A 21005-nucleotide genomic window follows, 5' to 3' on the forward strand; every position below is an offset into this window, starting at 1 on the left:
GGCTCCCTCACTGCTGTAGCCCCTTTACTGCTGGTGTCAGAGCAAGGTAGGGCGTGATTTGTCAAATTTACAGTGGGGGGGGGGGGGGGGGGGTAAAAAAGACAAACAACAAAACCTTATGGCAAGCCTTAATACATCTGTAGTACACAATTTAAACAGTTAAGAGAATCAGCAAGTGATTATTTATACCAAATCAACTGCGAAGAAATCTTAAAACACACTCATGACAAATCCTTGCATTGTAGCACATAACCTCATTGAGAACTACACTGAGTGTAACAAACAACAATAAATGGAATGTAATACAACATACGTATTTTAGCAGTTTAATCTGCTATGAATATTTCATATATATATATATATATATATATATATATATATATATATATATATACAGGTATATATATATATATATATATATATATATAGAGAGAGAGAGAGAGAGAGAGAGAGAGAGAGAGAGAGAGAGAGAGAGAGAGAGAGAGAGAGAGAGAGAGAGACTGATACTGTTTCTCTTAACAATTCTAAGTCGTTATTTTGCATGGGGTCCCAGATCACAAATTTCCAAACAATACGAGCAGTTTACTGAACCGCTGGCTAGCCCGTAGCCAAGCGTGATATGCCTTCCATTTTCAAAGCAAGCCTGCCTTACACAGCCTCAAACATTGTGTTTTACTAAATGAGAAGCGACTCACAACTGAAGGACTTGAAGTACAGCTTTGAGAATCCTGTCCTTTTTAAATTACGCAGTCAATCATATGCACATTCTAACCATTACAACCTCCTTTCACTGTACTAGAGTACAGTAGTTTTACTCAACGGTCTTCATATAAAAACACATTCTTTGTTTTCTAAATCGAGTGTTTCCCAACTCTATTATATAGCACTAAGAGCTGTGTTTTACAAAACTAAACTATAGGTTTTATGAACATCTATTTCGACCTCAGGTTGGATCTGGTCCAATGAATTTACACACCAAAGTGGAATAACTTATACACACCCTCTCACTTTCTCCTGGGAGCTGTGTTTTATGTAGGAGTGGCTTCACAACCCTATCATTAAGGCAAAGGCACAGTGGGCTGTATCATTTCAAAATTTCACCGAAAAACAGAAAGGATGCCAAGGATGAAAAATCTCAAGAAACACACATTTGCTGGTGTCAGTGCAGAAGGTGCACAGTTCTGTGCACAGTGTTGATGTATGTCATGGTCAACTGTGTCATCATGCTGACTGCTCTATTTCTGAGTGTACAGCCGTGGCGGGGGAGGTATCTTACTGACATGCTTGTTGTTAAGCTGTGATCACTCTGTGGTTATCAAATTCTGAAGTGACATATCTATGACACATATGTATTTTTTTAAATGTGTGAGGTAACATGTTGTGTCTCATGCTGACATGTCAGAGCTAATGTATACCAGGGATTTTCATATGTTAGTAACATACATACCTACCAGCCAAAACTGTAAATGCAATATTAGAGCAACCAGTAGTGTCAAAAATACGATCTCTATAACCCACATCAGCGGAAGGGGGACATGGGAATTAGATGCAGACACACAGACAGACAGACAGGCATACCCCTACCTGTATATTCCAAGACCCTGATACTCCCATCACATGTCTAACCCAAGCTTAATCAAAAGCTGTACTTTAAACCCTGTCACTGCTGCAAGTAGAAGCAAGAATATGCCTATTTGGCAGTCAGATATAGTGACATACAGGTTTCAACAAACTGGACTGCCAACAATGTCTAGGATTTGTATCCTTTAATTTCAACCGCATTGCATTTTCCAGTGGAATTCTGGGAAGCAAGCCAGCCGTTATTCAAGACAGTCGATCAGGATAACGAGCTGTACATACCAAATGTGTAGTTAACCTTGGAGGTAGAATTCAGGTAATCGTAACATGACTGCGGGACTCTGCTGAAAGAGCCATTTTATCTGATTGGCTTTGTTTTTCACTTTTAAAAGACACAGTTTTCAAGTTGCTAATTCAATTCACCTTTTAGCTGGAGAAAAAGTTTACAGTAGGTTCCTGAAATCAGTGGTGAAAATTAAAGCAACATTTCAACATTGCAACATTGGGAGGTCCAGTGGTTAAAGAAATGGGCTTGTTATCTGGAGGTTCTGGGTTCAAGTCACTTAACCTCCTTGTGCTCCATCCTTCAGATGAGACGTAAGCCGAGGTCCTATTGGAAGTGACTCTGCAGCAGTTGTGATGCGTAGTCTCTGTAAGTCACTTTGGATAAAAGCGTCTGCTAAATTACTAAATAAACAAAATAATAATTTAATTCCCGTAAATATTGCTCTAGATTGAATCCATGTATTACAATCCCCCAAATCTGTTATCGCCAAGAGTCAACTGTCCCAGGTGAAAAAAAAAAAAAAAAATTCAGACAAGTGAACTTGCCAAGCCCTGTGCGATTCGAGTAATTTTACTATGGCAGGTTGCCCAGACTGGGACTGGCATGTTGCCACAAAATTAAGAATGTCTGGTGGAATCCATTGCCATTTAGAAAATGTGTGTGGTTTCTAAGCCTCTATTTCCAGGATTGCAGGTCACTGCGGAGTGAGGCAGGGAAAAGCTTTACAGAGGCAGATGGCAATATCATAAACAATGAAGGGGGTTGAAAACCCTTAAAATAGCTTCACCCTGGTGGGCTCCCGAGTGGCGCATCCAGTAAAAGCACTTGCGTAGAGTGCCGGATGCGCCCTATAGTCTGGACGTCGCGAGTTTGAGTCCAGGGTATTCCTTTGCTGACCGAGGACGGGAGCTCCCAGGGGGCAGCGCTCAATTGGCCGAGCGTCGCCCGGGAGGAGGGAGGGTTAAGTCGGCCAGGATGTCCTCAGCTCACCGGGCACCAGCGACCCCTGTAGTCTGGCCGGGCGCCTGCGGGCTTGCCTGTAAGCTGCCCGAGAGCTGCGTTGTCCTCCGACGCTGTAGCTCTTGGGTGGCTGCATGGTGAGTCTGCAGTGTGAAAAAAGCGGTCGGCTGACGGCACACGCTTCGGAGGACAGTGTGTGTTCATCTTCACCCTCCCGAGTCAGCACAGAGTGGTAGCGGTGAGCTGAGCATAATAAAATAATTGGCCATTCCAAATTGGGAGAAAATAATAAAAAAATAATTGGCAACGACTAAATTTATAAAAAAAAAAAAAAAAAAATAGCTTCACCCTGGCCTGGCACCAGGAGACAGGAAGAGAACGGGAGACACTATTACTTGTCCCTCTTAAACCTACACTCCCTTGCTGTTTACCAGCAGTGGCTTCAAGCAATCAATCAATTAATCTTTATTTTTATAAAACCTGTATATATATATATATATATATATATATATGTATATATATATATATATATATATATATATATATATATATATATATATATATACACACAAACACATACATACAGTGCCTTGCAAAAGTATTCAGACCCCTGACCAATTCTCTGATATTACTGAATTACAAATGGTACATTGAAATTTCGTTCTGTTTGATATTTTGTTTTAAAACACTGAAACTCAAAATCAATTATTGTAAGGTGACATTGGTTTTATGTTGGGAAATATTTTTAAGAAAAATAAAAAACTGAAATATCTTGCTTGCATAAGTATTCAACCCCTGTGCTGTGGAAGCTCCCAGTTTACACCGATGAAAGAAATTGCCCTAACGAGGACACAATTACCTTACCATTGGCCTCCACCTGTGAACCATTAAAGTTGCTGTCAACATATCTATATTGTAACACATCAGGGAGGGGGTTAGTATCCTCCCTGAAGAAAACATGTGCGTATGCACATTTTGTTTAATTGTTTTATTGTTTTGGTAATTTGTTTATTGGTTAATTATCACCGATCCTCCACCACCATTAGACGACCAGGTGTTGGGCAAAGCTGAAAATTGGACTCATCTGGGGGTGCTTCAGCAAGGCTGGAATCGGGCAGATTTGTCTTTGTGAAGGACGCATGAATCAAGCCAAGTATAAGGTTGTCCTGGAAGAAAACTTGCTTCCTTCTGCTCTGACAATGTTCCCCAACTCTGAGGATTGGTTTTTCCAGCAGGACAATGCTCCATGCCACACAGCCAGGTCAATCAAGGTGTGGATGGAGGACCACCAGATCAAGACCCTGTCATGGCCAGCCCAATCTCCAGACCTGAACCCCATTGAAAACCTCTGGAATGTGATCAAGAGGAAGATGGATGGTCACAAGCCATCAAACAATGCCGAGCTGCTTGAATTTTTGCGCCAGGAGTGGCATAAAGTCACCCAACATCAATGTGAAAGACTGGTGGAGAGCATGCCAAGACGCATGAAAGCTGTGCTTGAAAATCAGGGTTATTCCACCAAATATTGATTTCTGAACTCTTCCTAAGTTAAAACATTAGTATTGTGTTGTTTAAAAATGAATATGAACTTATTTTCTTTGCATTATTCGAGGTCTGACAACACTGCATCTTTTTTGTTATTCTGCAAATAAATGCTCTAAATGACAATATTTTTATTTGGTATTTGGGAGAAATGTTGTCAGTAGTTTATAGAATAAAACAAAAATGTTCATTTTACCCAAACACATACCTATAAATAGTAAAACCAGAGAAACTGATAATTTTGCAGTGGTCTGTATAAATTTTTCCAGAGCTGTATATATATATAATTTTAAGATATATAAACTAGATTATACAACCGTGTTTTTAAACTAGTTTTAAAAGCAGCAACAGTTGGTGCTTGCCTTACAGATCTAGGCAGTTCATCTCATAGTTTAGGGGTTTTATAGCTGAATGCTCTATAACCTGTGTTCTTTTTCTGACTCTTGGAAATAGTAAGTAACCCAGCATCCTGTGATCAGAGTGAGCATCTAGGAACATATGAGGTTAAAATATCATTTAAAAACAACACCTTAAAATCGATCCCAAACCAAACAGGAAGCCAATGCAAAGACACCAGCACAGGGGTAGTGTGTTCTTGTCTCTTAGCTCCTGTCAAAACTATATGACATGACAACGAGTACCAGAAAAAAGGGAATTTCAGTAATCAATCATAGAAGATGCAAAAGCATGCATCAATCTCTCAGCATCTAACAGGGAAAGAATACTTCTCAATTTGGCGATATTTCTTAGATGAAAGTGATTGCTCAGTCTTAGATTGCTTTGGCTGGCCTAGATTGTTCTTTTCATTTTGACGTCAACAGCCGATTAGCAGGTAGAGAGCAAGTGTTCAAACAGTTTTATAATTAATTATAAAATCAAGTAAGTGTTGTGCATGTATGTCTGTGTGTCAAATGGGAAGGCACTTAACTTTCAACAGTGAAGACGTACAGTAAAGAAATAAGCCCAGATATTTGAAGTGATGCACAATTCCCTCGCAAAACTTAGTGCTATTGCACAAAAATTGGTATTTTCCAACATGGCACAAAACAGTTGCGTGAAGTTGGAAAATAGTAGTTTTTTGCTCAATTCACAAATGTGTTTGTGCCTTGCAAAACCACCTGTGCATTCATTATCAATATAGCAGAAATGCACAAGAGCTACGCATTAATGCGCAGAATTGGAATACTACACAACAATGCAATGTAATGGAAATATTCTGCACATTGCAAGATTGTCACGCTTATTGCCAAACTTAGCCATTTTCATTCACATTTGGCCTTCAGAGAAATTCAGATATTTTTGTGCTTAAGCATATGAAATTTGAGCACATGCACAGATTTGTCTGAACTGATCTGATTTCTTTAATGTGTTTTTTTGTAAGAAATGTAAGTTGCCCTGGATAAGGGCATCTGTTATAAGAAAATATATACATTAACAACAACAACAACAAACAACAATAATTAATAATATGAATAATCCAGCTGGAATCACCTTTTTTATAGCCTATATCTAGGCTTGCTACTTTTCGATTGTAATCGGTAAAGCTTGTTAAACGTCGAAACGTCGAAAAAAATTTATATACGACAAACGTCGGTAAAACCACTTGCTATTTTTTATTTTCTTACCAAAAATAATAATTTAAGAAATCATATCATCTGTGTAGTTTTTATACTTGCTGTCTGTCCCATCTCTGTTGTACTCTGAATGGCTAGGGGTCGCTGTCAGTCAAATCAGTAGGCTAGTGTAGTTTTACCGTCAGTCATTTCATCCTGTCCTGACAGATCTCGTTGGCTGAAGCAGCGCTAGAATGCTCTCATTCGTTTAAATGACTGTCAATCATCAGACCAACTGTGCACTTTCATTTGCCAGCTAAAGCACCTACTTTTAAATTAGCGGGTTAAGGTGTAGGTAAGCATTTGCTATTATAAGTATATACGGTGACAGTTATTAGTTTGATTTGAAAATGGGGCGCATGAGGAAAACAGTTAATGAGTATTGTGCACAATACCCTGATCGACGGCAGAAGTCTCCGTGGCAGGACGAAGCGGGCCAGTCTCCCTTGCCTCCGGTGAGTCTAGCTGTGCTTAAGGAGAGGGGCGGAGCTCGGAATAAGTGCAAGTTAGTTCTGTTCAACTCTCGAATGTTTTGTTCTGTGCATATTGTTTTTACTTGTAAATGTATCCTATAAAAGTCTGTGTAATACACTTTATATGCTGCGTTTTCTACGGTTTGTTGGAGACATTTTTTTTTTTTCATAATTTTACAATCAAAACGCCGACAAAATGAACCAATACAGTAATCAGTACCCTAGCCTACTACTGTATAAGCAGTGTCTTTGATATTGAAATCTATGTGAATGCAAGGTAAGGAGGTGCAAACTTTTGCTGATCGATCTAGGGTTGATATACTGCTGTATGTGTCTATTAAAGTAAAGCTTTCCTGTATTATACAGGTAGTTGTTCAGTATCTGCCGGCACGTAATAGAGGCTCGGAATAGCTGCTGTAATAGAGGAGGCTGTGTGGTCCAGTGGTTAAAGAAACGGGCTTGTAACCAGGAGGTACCCGGTTCAAATTCCACCTCAGCCTCTGACTCATTGTGTGACCCTAAGCAAGTCACTTAACCTCCTTGTACTTTCGGGTGAGACGTAGTTGTAAGTGACTCTGCAGCTGATGCATAGTTCACACACCCTAGTCTCTGTAAGTTGTCTTGGATAAAGGCGTCTGCTAAATAAACAAATAATAATAATAATACCGTGCTGTATTCTTGATTCTGTTTTGGGAGTTATTCTTTCAGCACCAAGAAAGCGTGCTTGGGAAAGTGACTAGTTTTCTTTCGGTCTGAAAGAACGATCATGATTGCAGCTTCCCTGTTTATTTTTTAAACATGTATTAACACTAGTGATGCTGCTATCACAATCGTTCTTTTGAATATAATCATTATATAGATGTGCACGTAACCTTGTATGATCGCTTCCATTGCTATAGTACCTCGGAAAGCGCCTGCATTTCACTTCAGTGATTGTTAAGGCTTGCTTTTTTGTGCCTGGCAGGATCTCGTAAATTGTCGACTACTCACGCCAAATTGCGCAATGCATACATTATGTTTGTGCACAGCGCAAAACGCATTGTGGCATGCAAAAAGAAGTTTCGAATATGGCACATTTTGCGCATAAAGGCCATTTGCGACGCGCATAAACCTTTCGACTATCTGGGCCCTCCTGCTTTACACACTCGAAATGGCAGGCTAACCAAATGTATGTACACTAAATAGTCATAACATATTCACATATATTTTTCATTTTGACATCATAAAACTAGTAAACAAAAATAAAACAGATGGAATTAAACATGAAATGTATTAGTAGGATTTGACTGGTACGATTTCCAACACACTTAAGTAATCATAAAATATGCGGGCACAGCGACCTACAGGGGAAGTGTTTCTGGAGAATAAAGGCATGACCTGAGGTCATACTCGCGCTATGTAGAGATAGTAAAGTTTGTGCGAAACTAAAGAGGTCCGGGGTGGGTGTTTGCAGCAATATAACATTGATATAATTTAAGGACTTTTCTAAAAAAAAAAAATAATAATAACTGATTTTCCAATACTTAGGATTTCAGGGACCTGTATGGACCCTTATATTTACTCTATATATGATGTGAAAGCATGTGAAAATGAAAACAGTAAAATCCAATAGAAGTCACAGGCTACAACAAATAAATAACGAAAAGAAAAAAGAAAGAAAACAAATTCATAAATAAACAAATAAATAAAATAAACAAATGAAGTAAACAAAATCCGACCTGAATCATCACAAGTATCAGTCACGGTGGATGTGGATGATGAAAAGAATGACGAGATCGTCTTAAGTTTCATTCGTTATTTCTTCAGATGAGACATGATGAGGCCTGCTTGCTTCTTCATCTGTTCAAGCTGCAAGCGGTTCAAGCACGTTTCTCACTCAGTTCATGTACATTGTTGCTGCAGGAGCGCGAGATTACTAGATCATGCAGTGCAATGCAGAATGTTGTTTTGCTAGATGGCATGCGCTTTGCGAGTACAGTTCACATGCAGCTTTTTTATTTGTATTTTTATTTTTTAGTACGACATACAGTACGTATTTTTCCATTCTACAAAATGAGCGATTCATTCTTTTTTTTTTTTTTTACTGGTACAAGATGAGACACAACAAGAAGAAATATTGCATATATAATTACAGTAAAATTAACTATGTGTGTGGGGGGGGGGTGATTGCATATGTCATCCCCCTGACCAAAAAGTGGAGGATATATATTACCCCCCGCCCCACCACCTGGGATCTATGCCCATGGTGTCCAGCAATGAAAGAGCCAACCCCTAAGGGGTTGCAATAAATACTTCACAGGTCTAGACTTGATTTCTTCTGAGAGAATCAAAGGAGTCTCCTTGTTACTTATTTTAATGTTACCCATAAAGACTATCTGGCAGTGAAGCAGTTAAGCTTTATTTTTGTTACCACTTGCAGTGGAGTGTTTGTTTCAGTGAGGATTTATTTGCCAATGTTGGCACTGAAAGCGTAGTAACTGTCCTGAATTTTAATCCTCCCCACAGTCTCACAGATCACTCTCTTCCTTCACCTCTCTCTCTCTCTCACACACATTTTTTTTTCTCCATTTCTGTTTCTCTCTCTCTTCATTCCTTCTTTACGCGGTTCAATTGTTTTTGGCATGACAACATAATTCAAGTTTTTTGCAAAGCAAGGTTATAGCACATGTCAACAGGAACACAAAGTATACTGTATTGACACAGCTGGCCTTTCCTAAATCGGGTTTCAATTTGCGTAAGCTCTAAATGCAACTAATTGATGACCCTTTTTAAAATGGGAAAATGACCCATCAAAGGGTTTGGCCTTTAACCTTTGACCTTCTGGAGGTCAAGTCTTCAAGTTTGTGATGAGAGGTCATCCAGATCTGAACCAATAAGCAGAAGCTTTGCATCAACACAAAACAATTCAGTCTCAACAGCTTTGAAGTAATTTATACTGGAGTTGATTCCTCTTTCAATTCTTAAATGAAAATCTAACTGAATCAAATTTCAAGGGACTGTGGATAATGTAATCACAGTATAATGTTAGCACTGTATATGGGTAGTTCAGTCTGTTTTCTCATCTTTAGCATCATATGTTTTTAAACATCCCTTACAAAGTTGCCAAACCGAGATAGACAACTCACAAATCATTGCCTGCTTAGATGAGAGCAAACAGCAATGTGTAAACCTACAATGTGTATGTTAAACCTGCAATGTTTGATTTTTTTTTTTCTAATAATTTAGAGTGCTCAATTATTTTTATCCCTGATTATCTCCCCAATTTGAAATGTCCAATTACATTTCACCGCAGCAATTCCCCACAACAGCTCAGAAGAATTGAAGGTCAGTGGGCATCCTCCGATCCCACGACCAAGCTAACAGCCTATTTACAACTCGAGGGCAAATGTTGGCAAGTTATCAGCCCCTGGAGGACAAAGACCTGCCCTGCAGGTGTCTGCTTGAACTCACCAAATGACTGTAGGGTCCACTGTAGCAGCAGAAACAGTATATCTATATTTGCAAGGTTGTAAATAGACAACATTTGTCTAATCAGGAACTCTAATTATGAGAACAGTCGCACTTAAACAGTATTAAGTACAATATCAAATGAACTAAACCTACAAAAATAAAGTAAACGGTACACTGAGACAAAGTGAATTTGATAAGGGATAAACAGTAATAAGTGTTGATTATTTTCTTAATGATTCAATTATTGTTAATTTGGTCATTTGATTTGATTTTTGCTCTTTTGTTAAGCTTAGTTCAAACAGTTAGAATGTGTTGTTTTAAGTGAAGACAGTAGATAGGACAATGGAGAATAAAGTTATTAATGAAGACCTAATATACAGTGCCTTGCATAAGTATTCACCCCCCTTGGACTTTTCCACATTTTGTAGTGTTACAACCTGGAATTAAAATGGATTTAATTAGGATAGTTTGTCACTGATCTACACAAAATAGTCCATATGTTGAAGTGGGGAAAAAAAATCTACATATTTTTCAAAATTATTTACAAATAAAAAAATGAAAAGTCTTGATTGCATAAGTATTCACCCCCTTTGCTGTGACACCCCTAAATAAGCTCTGGTGCAACCAATTGCCTTCAGAAGTCACATAATTAGTTGAATGGAGTCCACCTGTGTGCAATTAAAGTGTCACATGATCTCAGATTAAATACACCTGTTTCTGGAAGGCCCCAGAGTTTGTTAGAGAGCATATCTAAACAAACAGCATCATGAAGACCAAGGAGCTATCAAAACAAGTCCGGGATAAAGTCCTGGAGAAGCACCAATCAGGGTTGGGTTATAAAAAAATATCCCAAATATCCCAAAGAATATGGCACAACCGTGACTCTGCCTAGAGAAGCCCGTCCACCAAAACTCAGTGACCAGGTAAGGAGGGCATTAGTCAGAGAAGCAACCAAGAGGCCAATGGTAACTCTGAAGGAGCTGGAGAGATCCACAGCTGAGATGGGAGAAACCGTCCATGGGTCAACTATAACCCGGACGCTCTACAAAGCTGGGCTTTATGGAAGAGTGGTGAGAACAAAGCCATTGCTGAAAAAAACTCATATCAAATCCTGTTTGGATTTTGCCAAAAGGCATGTGGGAGATACAGCAAACATGTGGAAAAAGGTTCTCTGGTCTGATGAGACCAAAATTGAACTTTTTGGCCTTCACCCTGAGAAAACCATCCCGACAATGAAGCATGGTGGTGGCAGCATCATGTTATGGGGATGCTTTTCATCGGCAGGGACTGGGAAACTGGTCAGGATTGAAGGCAAGATGGATGGAGCCAAATACAGGGAAATTCCAGAGGAAAATCTGTTTCAGTCTGCATGAGACCTGGGACTGGGGTGGAGGTTCACCTTCCAGCAGGACAATGACCCTAAACACACAGCCAAAGCTACACTGGAGTGGTTTAAAAACAAGAACCTGAATGTCTTAGAATGGCCCAGTCAAAGCCCTGACCTCAATCCGATTGAGAATCTGTGGTAAGACTTGAAAATTGCTGTTCACCAACGGTCCCCATCCAATTTGACAGAGCTTGAGCAATTTTGCCAAGAAGAATGAGCAACAATTGCAGGATCCAGATGTGCAAAGCTGGTAGAGACTTACCCAAAAAGACTCAAGGCTGTAAGTGCTGCCAAAGGTGCTTCTACCAAGTATTGACTCAGGGGGGTGAATACTTATGCAACCAAAAAATACATATTTTTTTTGTTTAATTAACTTGCGTGTCACAATAACAACTATTTTGCACTTTCATGTTATGTAAATTAAATGGTAAAAATCCCAATTAAATCCATTTTAATTCCAGGTTGTAACACTACAAAATGTGGAAAAGTCCAAGGGGGGGTGAATACTTATGCAAGGCACTGTAAGTACTCAGGCAAAATGTAAGTGGACTGTAAGCTTGTTTAAACAATGGTTAAACAAAGGACATGCAAAAGATACATGAAATGTGAAATGCTAAACTGAAATCGCAAGCCCTTTTCTATTATTATTATTATTATTTGTTTATTTAGCAGACGTCTTTATCCAAGGCGACTTACAGAGACTAGGGTGTGTGAACTATGCATCAGCCACAGAGTCACTTACAACTACGTCTCACCTGAGAGAAGGAGCACAAGGAGGTTAAGTGACTTGCTCAGGGTCATACAATGAGTCAGTGGCTGAGATGAGATTTAAACCAGGGACCTCGTGGTTTCAAGCCCTTTTCTTTAACCACTGGACCACACAGCCTCCTTTTCTAAGTGTTGTTTTTAAAATGTGTAAAAGTATAATTAAATAATTGTTGAAATGATTGTTAAAAGGCTATTGTGCTGTACTGTATACTACAAAACGTTAAGGACAATTAAGAAAGATAAAATAAAGTTAGGTAAGCTTGGTAAAAAATAAAGAACAGAACATTAAAAAGCATTGGAAGAATTAACTTACCATGCACATTTAGTGAACTTATAAAGGGTGTAGGTTTTTAGGGTTATAGAGTAAAAAAAAAAAAAAAAAATTGACTATTAAACAAGTACAGGAGTTTTCTTTCTTTATAAAGACAATATGAAACAACTTACTCAACAGAAAATACACAGATCTAGCTTATCTCAGCTTGGCCACAGCAACCAAAAGACTGGCAAAATAGCAATGTCAACAAGCCCAAGGCCTCAGCGTAAGCAATGGACAATTATAACCGGCTGGCCTCCAAAAATCACAATAAAAGCCTTTTCTAGTGAACCAATGACATGCCTTTTTTGTTGCCCCATTGAGACAGTTTAGTGGCAATTTCAGTCCTGTAAATGAGTCCGGTAAAATGTGGATTTGGTGGGGGGTAATTTAACAAACACTGTTTTTTTTTTTTTTTTTTTTTTTAAACAAGAAGTTCCTGCCACCTTCTAATGATTAATTATAATGAATTCTGCCATATCAGTTATAACTTGAATGCCTTTGCTTCATCTTAAGCAGGGAGGTCTGTCTCATTTGTTCTGGAGCTGGCTTTGGAAAGGGGGCGGGGTTAGAACACAACAATCTACAGCTGTCTGCAAATGTTTCAGTGACCTGCCAGCCGCTATCAAACCATGGCTGTCTGGATTCTCAGCAGGAGTTCTGAGACAACACTGCCTCCCCCGCTCCCACTGCTACATGACTTAAACATTGAGCCAAAATAAGCCTTTATTAGTGAAGCACATCTCCTTTAACTTGGGTCCACACCACACTCTCTGGGTCTTTGTTTATTAACCCACCACATGGTTAACTAGTTGAGCATCAAGGCTGTCTCCTACCATAAAACTCAGGCCAAGAAAATAAACCTTCGCACCAAAAGACAGAGGCTATGAGAAGCACAAACAAAAATAAAGTTCACAAAGGTATTTAAAATATTTTCACAGATGATTTGACTTGGGTTATGATTCATTCACGTGTAAAACCAATATACAGTAGCATGCATATAATACTCATACAATGTTTAAATAAAGCATGAAAACAATTTTAACTGGCTGTGACTGTTTTTTGTATAAGTATAGATGATGTGCTATGTTACAAATTAAAAATATTGTAAAAAAAAAATAATAGTATTACTCTTTCTCAATGTTGGTGTCCCTTTTTGAGAAAGACTTATTGTCAAAACGTTTTTTCACAAATTTTAAAACATATATATATATATATATATATATATTAAAATATATATATTTTAACCTCCTGGATTTCAAACCTTGCCTACAGATGTAATACCCTGCTGTGATAGCCATTCGAATAATCTACTTCAGCTGAGAAGCTAGAACAATGCTTGAAACCTTTGCTCAAATGCAAAATCAGGACTGGGTACCAGATGGAACCAGTTTGGGATGCTCAAATTACATAGGGTCGTGGGTTCAATCCCAGGTGGGGACACTGCTGCTGTACCCTTGAGCAAGGTACTTTACCTAGTTTGCTCCAGTAAAAACCCAACTGTATAAATGGGTAATTGTATGTAAAAATAATGTGATATCTTGTAACAATTGTATGTCGCCCTGGATAAGGGCGTCTGCTAAGAAATAAATAATATTAAATATTGTTTTTCACATCCCTACCCACTTGATATATCAAACACAATGTACAGGCTAATTGAGAGTGTTGTTTGCAATGCTGCAGTTAAAAAACAATTATAGCCAATCTGAAGGCTCCTAATCGGATGTGTGCTGCTTTCTGCTGGACTGCTTATCAAGACAAATGGTGCCCTTATTGAGCAGTTAATTCAACTGTCAGGTGTCAGCTCCCTTATAAAAGTTTACCGCAGTAAATCAGCATGATAATTTTGCAGCTTTCCGATTAGGGTTGCCACCTTTTCCACAGACCAAACCCAGACATATTTCTCAGTCAGCTTAGCTCTATCAAAACTGCAGTATACTGTAATACAGTTTAACCCAATACCCAGGTTCGCCGAGAGTCGTCCTGGGTCCCGGGGAAGGACTGGTATGTCCCGCTGCCGCCTGCGGGAACCAAGATTGCTACAATACTTTTTTAGCATAAACTACATTTTAATTGGTGTTGCTATACACTATTTTATTTATCCCGTGCCAAAAATAAACCACTCACCTCTGCTCTTAACTAATAACCAGTATTGGTAAATATATTTGTATTTTAAGCAATATAACCGATCGTTCTCTAATTGTGTTTACCACCAGCTGAAGAAAGTACCTTATTTATTTTACACCATACAATTTTTCTAACAAACTGCTGCACCACGTTGTTTTGAGCAAATGATAGATCATAATAATAGAATAATTCATACTGTGGTATATATTGTGCAACTTTAGGGTTCTTTTAAAGTTTTTTAAAGTCTTTAAAAAAATACATAAAATTGCTATGCCTTTTTTTCAGCTTTTTGATGTACTAAAATATGAAATGCGAAAGTTCAAATCATTGTGTGAAAGGAAGTGTTTGACAGCACCTGGATACACAATCATTACACAACAGAAGCACATCGGCTCGGTGTGCAGGATGGGAGTTTTTAATGTGGTGGTGGGAACGCAAAGGGTCTTGTGCAGGGCTAGTTGTTTTAAAATATTTTATATATATTAAAAAAAAAAAAACTTCCCCCTTCATCAGGGCCCCCCTTCGGGGCGTTGGGCCCCCGGGGAAATTTCCCCGTCCTCCCTGCCCCCTCAGTGGGCCTGACAAATACCACCAGATCTTGGTAAAAATCAATAATCATTCAGTAGCCTATACACAGTTATTGTGCATTGATATTTCTAGCAATCAAACTTGCAAGCCAGAAAAATAGTAGCTATATCATGGTAGGTTCGAGGCTAATCTTACCTGAGACAAGTAGCTGTGGTGATGAGTAACACTGTAGTAAATCAATGGAATTACTGAAGCCACGATCCTGTTTACGTGGTTGTTTTTTTTTTTTTTTTTACAAATAATTTGTGAGCCTGAAAAGCCTGTTTGTGATGGTCAGAATTAGTTTACAACTACTGTGTCATGGCAAATCCCCCCCCCATAATAAATATGAATAAAACGTAAAAACTATGGCACTATTGGTTGTGTGTCGGTAAAAAGCGACAAAATGAGTCAAAATGTACTCAGATTTGGTTTGGGTTTTTCAATGTTACTAATGGCTGCCTCGAAATATTCAATGTTTATACATACACGCATGCATATATGTGGTATAATTACCATTATATATCATAAGTAACCCATATTTTACTGTAAAGGTTACGTATTTAATCACACGCAGATCATTGTAATGTAAAGCATTATTCAAATGCTGGGGGCACAGTAGAATGTACAGATCAGTGCTAAGCAGTACATTTCTAATAAATAGTGGAGCCTCTAGCCAGTGTTGCGCAAAGTTTTTAGATGCCGCCCCCCTTTTTTAGCATACATTTTGTCACCCCCCCCCATATTAAAACGTTAGACCATACCTTTATATTTTAACAGTTTTTTTTCCCCAATTTCTTGTAAATTGCGTATTTTTTCCTTAACCCCAAAAAAGTCCAGATTTAGCAAAATACAGACGCGTATCACAAACTCAACATCTAAAATCAGTCTGGAAATCTTTTTTTTTTTTTTTTTTTACACTTCGAGTGAACATTTTGACATGTTAAACCTGGGTTTCTAACAAATCAATCAGTGAATTTAAATATTCTGTTTACACTTGGCAAGTCAACATTTAGCTAAAATTTCTAACAAATAGATCTGTGAAAAAATACATGTAACTTAATTCTTGTTTTGTTTGTTTTGTTTACACTTGGCGATTCAACAGTTACCTGACAGATAAATCTGAAAAACATTATCGTTCAGCAATGAAATCTGAGGTTTTCACAAAATACAGTATGCACATCGGGAGCGAAGCGAACGACACGAATACAGCACGAGTACAAAAAAATGTAGCCAGTCATGAAAAGAAAAGACTGTTTGCTCCTTTTGTGGAGACGAAATAAAATAAATAAAACACAGAAGAGGAAACAGTTTAGGGAATACCACCAGCTTGTGAAAGAGCTCATTGATTATTATTTTTGGTCAACATTATTAAAACAAAGAAGCATCATTTTACAAAAATACGAAACCAGTGTGTTGCATTCCCCGTCACTTTGACTAAAATTAAGGTGAAATAAAGAGATAGACATACCATCAATTTCCAGTTGTTCTGCTATTTCTTGACATGTGTGTCCTTTTTATTGTCTTATAACCACAGACATTGGCATCATAAAGAACATTATATTTTTTGGCTTTAATAATTAAATTCTCATTGATGTCAATTTTTATTTCTGTGGTAATGTCTGCGTGAGCGAGACACTGACAGTCTGACAGCCGCTACCTTTGACCTTATTTCTGATTGGTCCATTGCGATGCGAACAGCGCGTAGCAAAATACAAATAAAACAAATGTATTTCTATGTTTGCTTGCTTCATTCGCGCACTCGCTTCGCTTGTGTTGTGCATTACTCCATTTAAATCAATAGTTTTAGTTATTTTTGATTTGCATGCTTAACCTAAAAAAAGAACAGTCCTACAGGTACCACAGTAGCAGGCGCAGTTTACACGGCCTCAGAGTTTCGGATAGCATCATAAATTCCAGATTTCCTAAATACATTGGTGCAAATGTCTAGTCTGCTTTTCATTTTTTTAAGCAAACTGGCTTCATCACTCGCTGCCATTCTCATATTCACTTTGACAGCCCACACATTCTTTCCCTTGTCCAGCGCGTGCACTTCTTAACCTGCACTGCATACCACCAGTCTGTCAGAGGGCGGGATCGCACACTGTATGCCACACTCTGATTGGTGGAAGTATTATTGGCAAGCCAATCCAAATCGCTAATAAAGCCAAAATAAATTCCACTCCAAAATGTCCTGTTATATGGTATGTCAAAGAAAATATTAAAGGAAGTTTGGTATTTCTTATGCGTTTCACTTAAAACCAGACATTAGGGTGTCTGGGTTTGTTAATTCCTGCCACCCGGACACAGATGCCAATTCCCGGACTGTCCGGGTCAAACCTGAACAGGTGTTACAAGCTCATGAGTGGCGCATCCAGTAAAGGCGTGGAGTGCAGGATGTGCCCTATAGCCTGGAGATCGCTGGCTCAAGTCCAGGTTATGGCCGGAAGTTCCCAGGGGGTGACGCACAATTGGCCGAGCACCGCCCGGGTGGAGAGGGCTCAGGTCGGCAGGGTAATCCTTGTTTCTGTGCGCACCAGCGACTCCAGTGGCCGACAGGGCGCCTGCGGGTCTGCTGTAGAAGCCACTCAGATCTGTGTTGTCCTCCAGCACTATGGGTCTGGTGGCTTCACTGTAGACCCGCAGCGCGAAAAAGGTGGCTTGGCAGGACAAGTTTCAGAGGACACGTGTGTCTGCCGCCATTTCCCGAGTCGGCGTGGGAGTTGCAGTGGTGAACAAGGATCAAAATAATAATTGGGCATTCTAAATTGGGGAGAAAAATCATTGGCGACGACTACATTTAAAAAAAAAAAACCCGGACAGGTGGCAACCCTATTTCCGATGCTTTTTTCATGTATATACCATGCATTGTTTAGCACAGTTTGTTTTTTAATATGTTTTAACATACCTCTCTGGGCTTTACAAAGATTAAATGCGTTATTACACTTTGCAAGGCTGTTACTACAGTAAACTTTGGTCCTGTCTACACTATGCCTTTAAACCGTATTGGTTGCCTTTAAACCAGCTTAAAAGTGCTACACATGGTTAGCGTCTACACTACGCAGCATTTAATACCGTACTCGAGAACCACACTCGAGATCACCTCTGGGTAGTCTTGAGTCTGGTTCTAATTAGACCGCATCAGGTAGTGCGGTTTATCAGAAGTGTCGACGTTGTAATACCGAACTACATTTTTTGTGTATCCTCCAATATCCTAAAATGCTTTGTGGTATGTTTGCTGAAATATTTGGCACCTGAAGAACTTGCTATCAGTGCACACTCCGCAATGGGTATTCATTTTTATGCATAGAAATGATCCCGAGTGGCGAATCTGGTAAAGGCATTCCGAGTGGAGTGCAGGATGCACCCTATAGCCTGGATGTCGCCGGTTCGAGTCCAGGCTATTCTATTGCTGACCGTAGATGGGAGCTCCCAGGGGGCGGTGCACAATTGGCTGAGCGCCGCCCGAGGGGGGGGGGCTTAGGTCGGCCAGGGTGTCCTCGGCTCACCGCGCACCAGCGACCCCTGTAGTCTGGCCGGTCGTCTGCGGGCTTGCCTGTAAGCTGCGTTGTCCTCCGCAGTAGCTCATGGTGGCTGCGCGGTGAGTCTGCAGTGTGAAAAAAAGCGGTCGGCTGACGGCACACGCTTCGGAGGACAGTGTGTGTTCGTCTTCACCGCACTTGAGTTAGCGCAGGAGTGGTAGCAGTGAGCTGAGCCTAAAAATAACTGGAAATGCCAAATTGGAAGAAAATAATTGGAAACTACTAAATTAAAAAAAAAAAATCTGTTAGGGCATCTCTGTTAAACTAGTGGCGAAAATAACAAAAGCACAACATTAAAATTAGGCGACGTGAACAATTCACCTAATTTGTCACCCTATATGTAAAGCTCTGTCCCTGATTAAATTCATGCATCGTAATCCAGCTAAAGGAATCATACTGACCAAATCAAGCTTGTAGAGTGTATAGTTCAGGGCTCTTCATGAGTCACACCGACCAAACCTGGCTGCTGCACAGATTGAAACGGGAAAAGATGCCATCGGAAATTCACACAGTAGGTTTCAGTGATACCTACTGTATAGGCTTTCTTAGGGGATGTGAAAAGTAAACACTCGCTAATTATCTCGTTATGCAGTAGTACATCCTCCTTTACAGTAACAAAGCTCTAGTTTGGATGTGTGACATCTCAGTTACCTTTTTTTTCTCATTCCACTTAAATTAGGGTTTGTGAAAACACATTATTGTGCAGCCTGTGGAACAAAGCGTGTGCTTTTTTATTTTATTTTTAAAACCGTGCAACACCTTATGTTTTTTCACTGTTGTTTGTCTATAAAAGCTTATTTTTAAGACATATTATATAAATTACTTGTGGTTTCTGTTATTAATCCTTGCCCAAAATACTAAAACAATTTTAAACTCAGTATACAGCATTGAGCCATATAGATACAGTTGACCATAGACTAATGTTCGTTCGGTTATATTATATACTTTTTTTTTGTATATATCCTTTAATTTTGCCACCCAAGTCATTTTTAATAGTTCTAGCATTGTTGTGATATTAACAAATCACTTAAAATGAAAAAAAACGGTATTGCATCATTATTGACAAAGTAATGGTGTTCTTAAATTCAAAATAAAAAATACACTATTATTATCTAACACATTAATTCAATTGCATTCTCGTGACATACAACTTTTAAAAAAAGTTTTCAGTGGTAAATATTGAATGTTGTACACTACTCACTGTAACTTAAGTTTACGTAACAGCTAAACAAAGCTACTTCTGGATAACACTGCGCCACAGCATCAGTTAACTCTTGATAAAAAAAATAAAAAATAAAAATAAAATAAAATTCAGTAATAATCTATGGTTTGTTATGAAATGTAGGTTTAAAATACAGTATTTTGCAAAGAACTGAACCCTAAAAAGCGAGTCCCCTCCCCCTTCAAAGCTACGAATGCACATCTGGTTTTACTCAAAATTTGGACTTTCGTGGCATTCCTTCGCTGCAGTTAATCCAACTCAATTCCTTAAAAAAAAAGGAATACATCACTTTGCATAAATATCTACAACCGGGGTTAAAAGCATGCTAAAGACAGAATTGTTTGCAAGCTCCAAATACATTCTGCAATATCAGCCTAGCAGTTGTAAGTAACACTAACTTTTACGAAGCAGTTTTTCCTTACCTGCATTTGCTGTCCCTAATACCAGACTAAGGATGCATAAATATAACTTGCATTTGCAGAAGATGAAAAAGCGGGTCCACAGAAAATAGGTTTGTTGGTCGCTGCGTTTCATACCCAAGGCTGGATGGGAAATCTGGTGTTTTCTTCAGAATGGAGTGGTGGTGGAGAGAGAAATAGAGAGTGCGTGGGTTAAAAAGGGAGAGAGAACTTTCGGATGAAAAGTGTCTCTGTGTATGTGTCTGTCTCTAATGATTCCAAAGAGAACGTGGTTCAGACACTGCGTCACTGTAGCGCCTGCAGTCACTCACTAAAGGAGGAAGAACCCAGAATTGAGTTTTTAAATTTGCAACTTCCTTTCTCGTTTATTTTTCAAGAACTGAACCATTTGCCTTGCACTACTTATTTTCAACACTTTTGCTAACAGAACAACACATGACTGCAGTTTGCAACGTTGTAACACGTGTACATTTCAATCACAGAAATGTATAATTATTATTTGTTTATTTGTTTATTTTTTTGTTTGTTTGTTTATACAATGGCGATACAAAACCGGTCTAGTGTACGTACAACTGTGTGACAAAAACTCGCACCAAAAAAATAAATAAAGTAAAACATGCTGGTAAAAGGTTGACAAAGGACAGCATATTAAATCATGATAAATAGCACTATAACACGGGTCTGCAAAAGTAACATGCAAGTGTACCTAACGTTTATACTGTAGAAAATAGTGTTTTGTTTTGTTTTTTTTCAAACGA

The 21005-nt window shown here is 38.8% G+C and overlaps 1 protein-coding gene across 1 annotated transcript in view; it reads right to left on the bottom strand.

Annotated features, from left to right (window-relative positions):
• mrc2 (mannose receptor, C type 2) overlaps nucleotides 1-20552 on the bottom strand; it is a 99834-nt gene extending 79282 nt beyond the window's left edge. The window contains exon 1 of the mRNA XM_034055767.3: nucleotides 20251-20552. Within this exon, the coding sequence (XP_033911658.3) occupies nucleotides 20251-20362 (112 nt within the window). The 5' untranslated portion in view covers nucleotides 20363-20552. The remainder of the gene's footprint in view (nucleotides 1-20250) is intronic.
• Between the last annotated feature and the right edge of the window lie 453 nt (nucleotides 20553-21005).

This window comes from Acipenser ruthenus, chromosome 33, assembly GCF_902713425.1.
Source record: "Acipenser ruthenus chromosome 33, fAciRut3.2 maternal haplotype, whole genome shotgun sequence".
In the NCBI taxonomy this organism is placed as follows: domain Eukaryota; kingdom Metazoa; phylum Chordata; class Actinopteri; order Acipenseriformes; family Acipenseridae; genus Acipenser; species Acipenser ruthenus.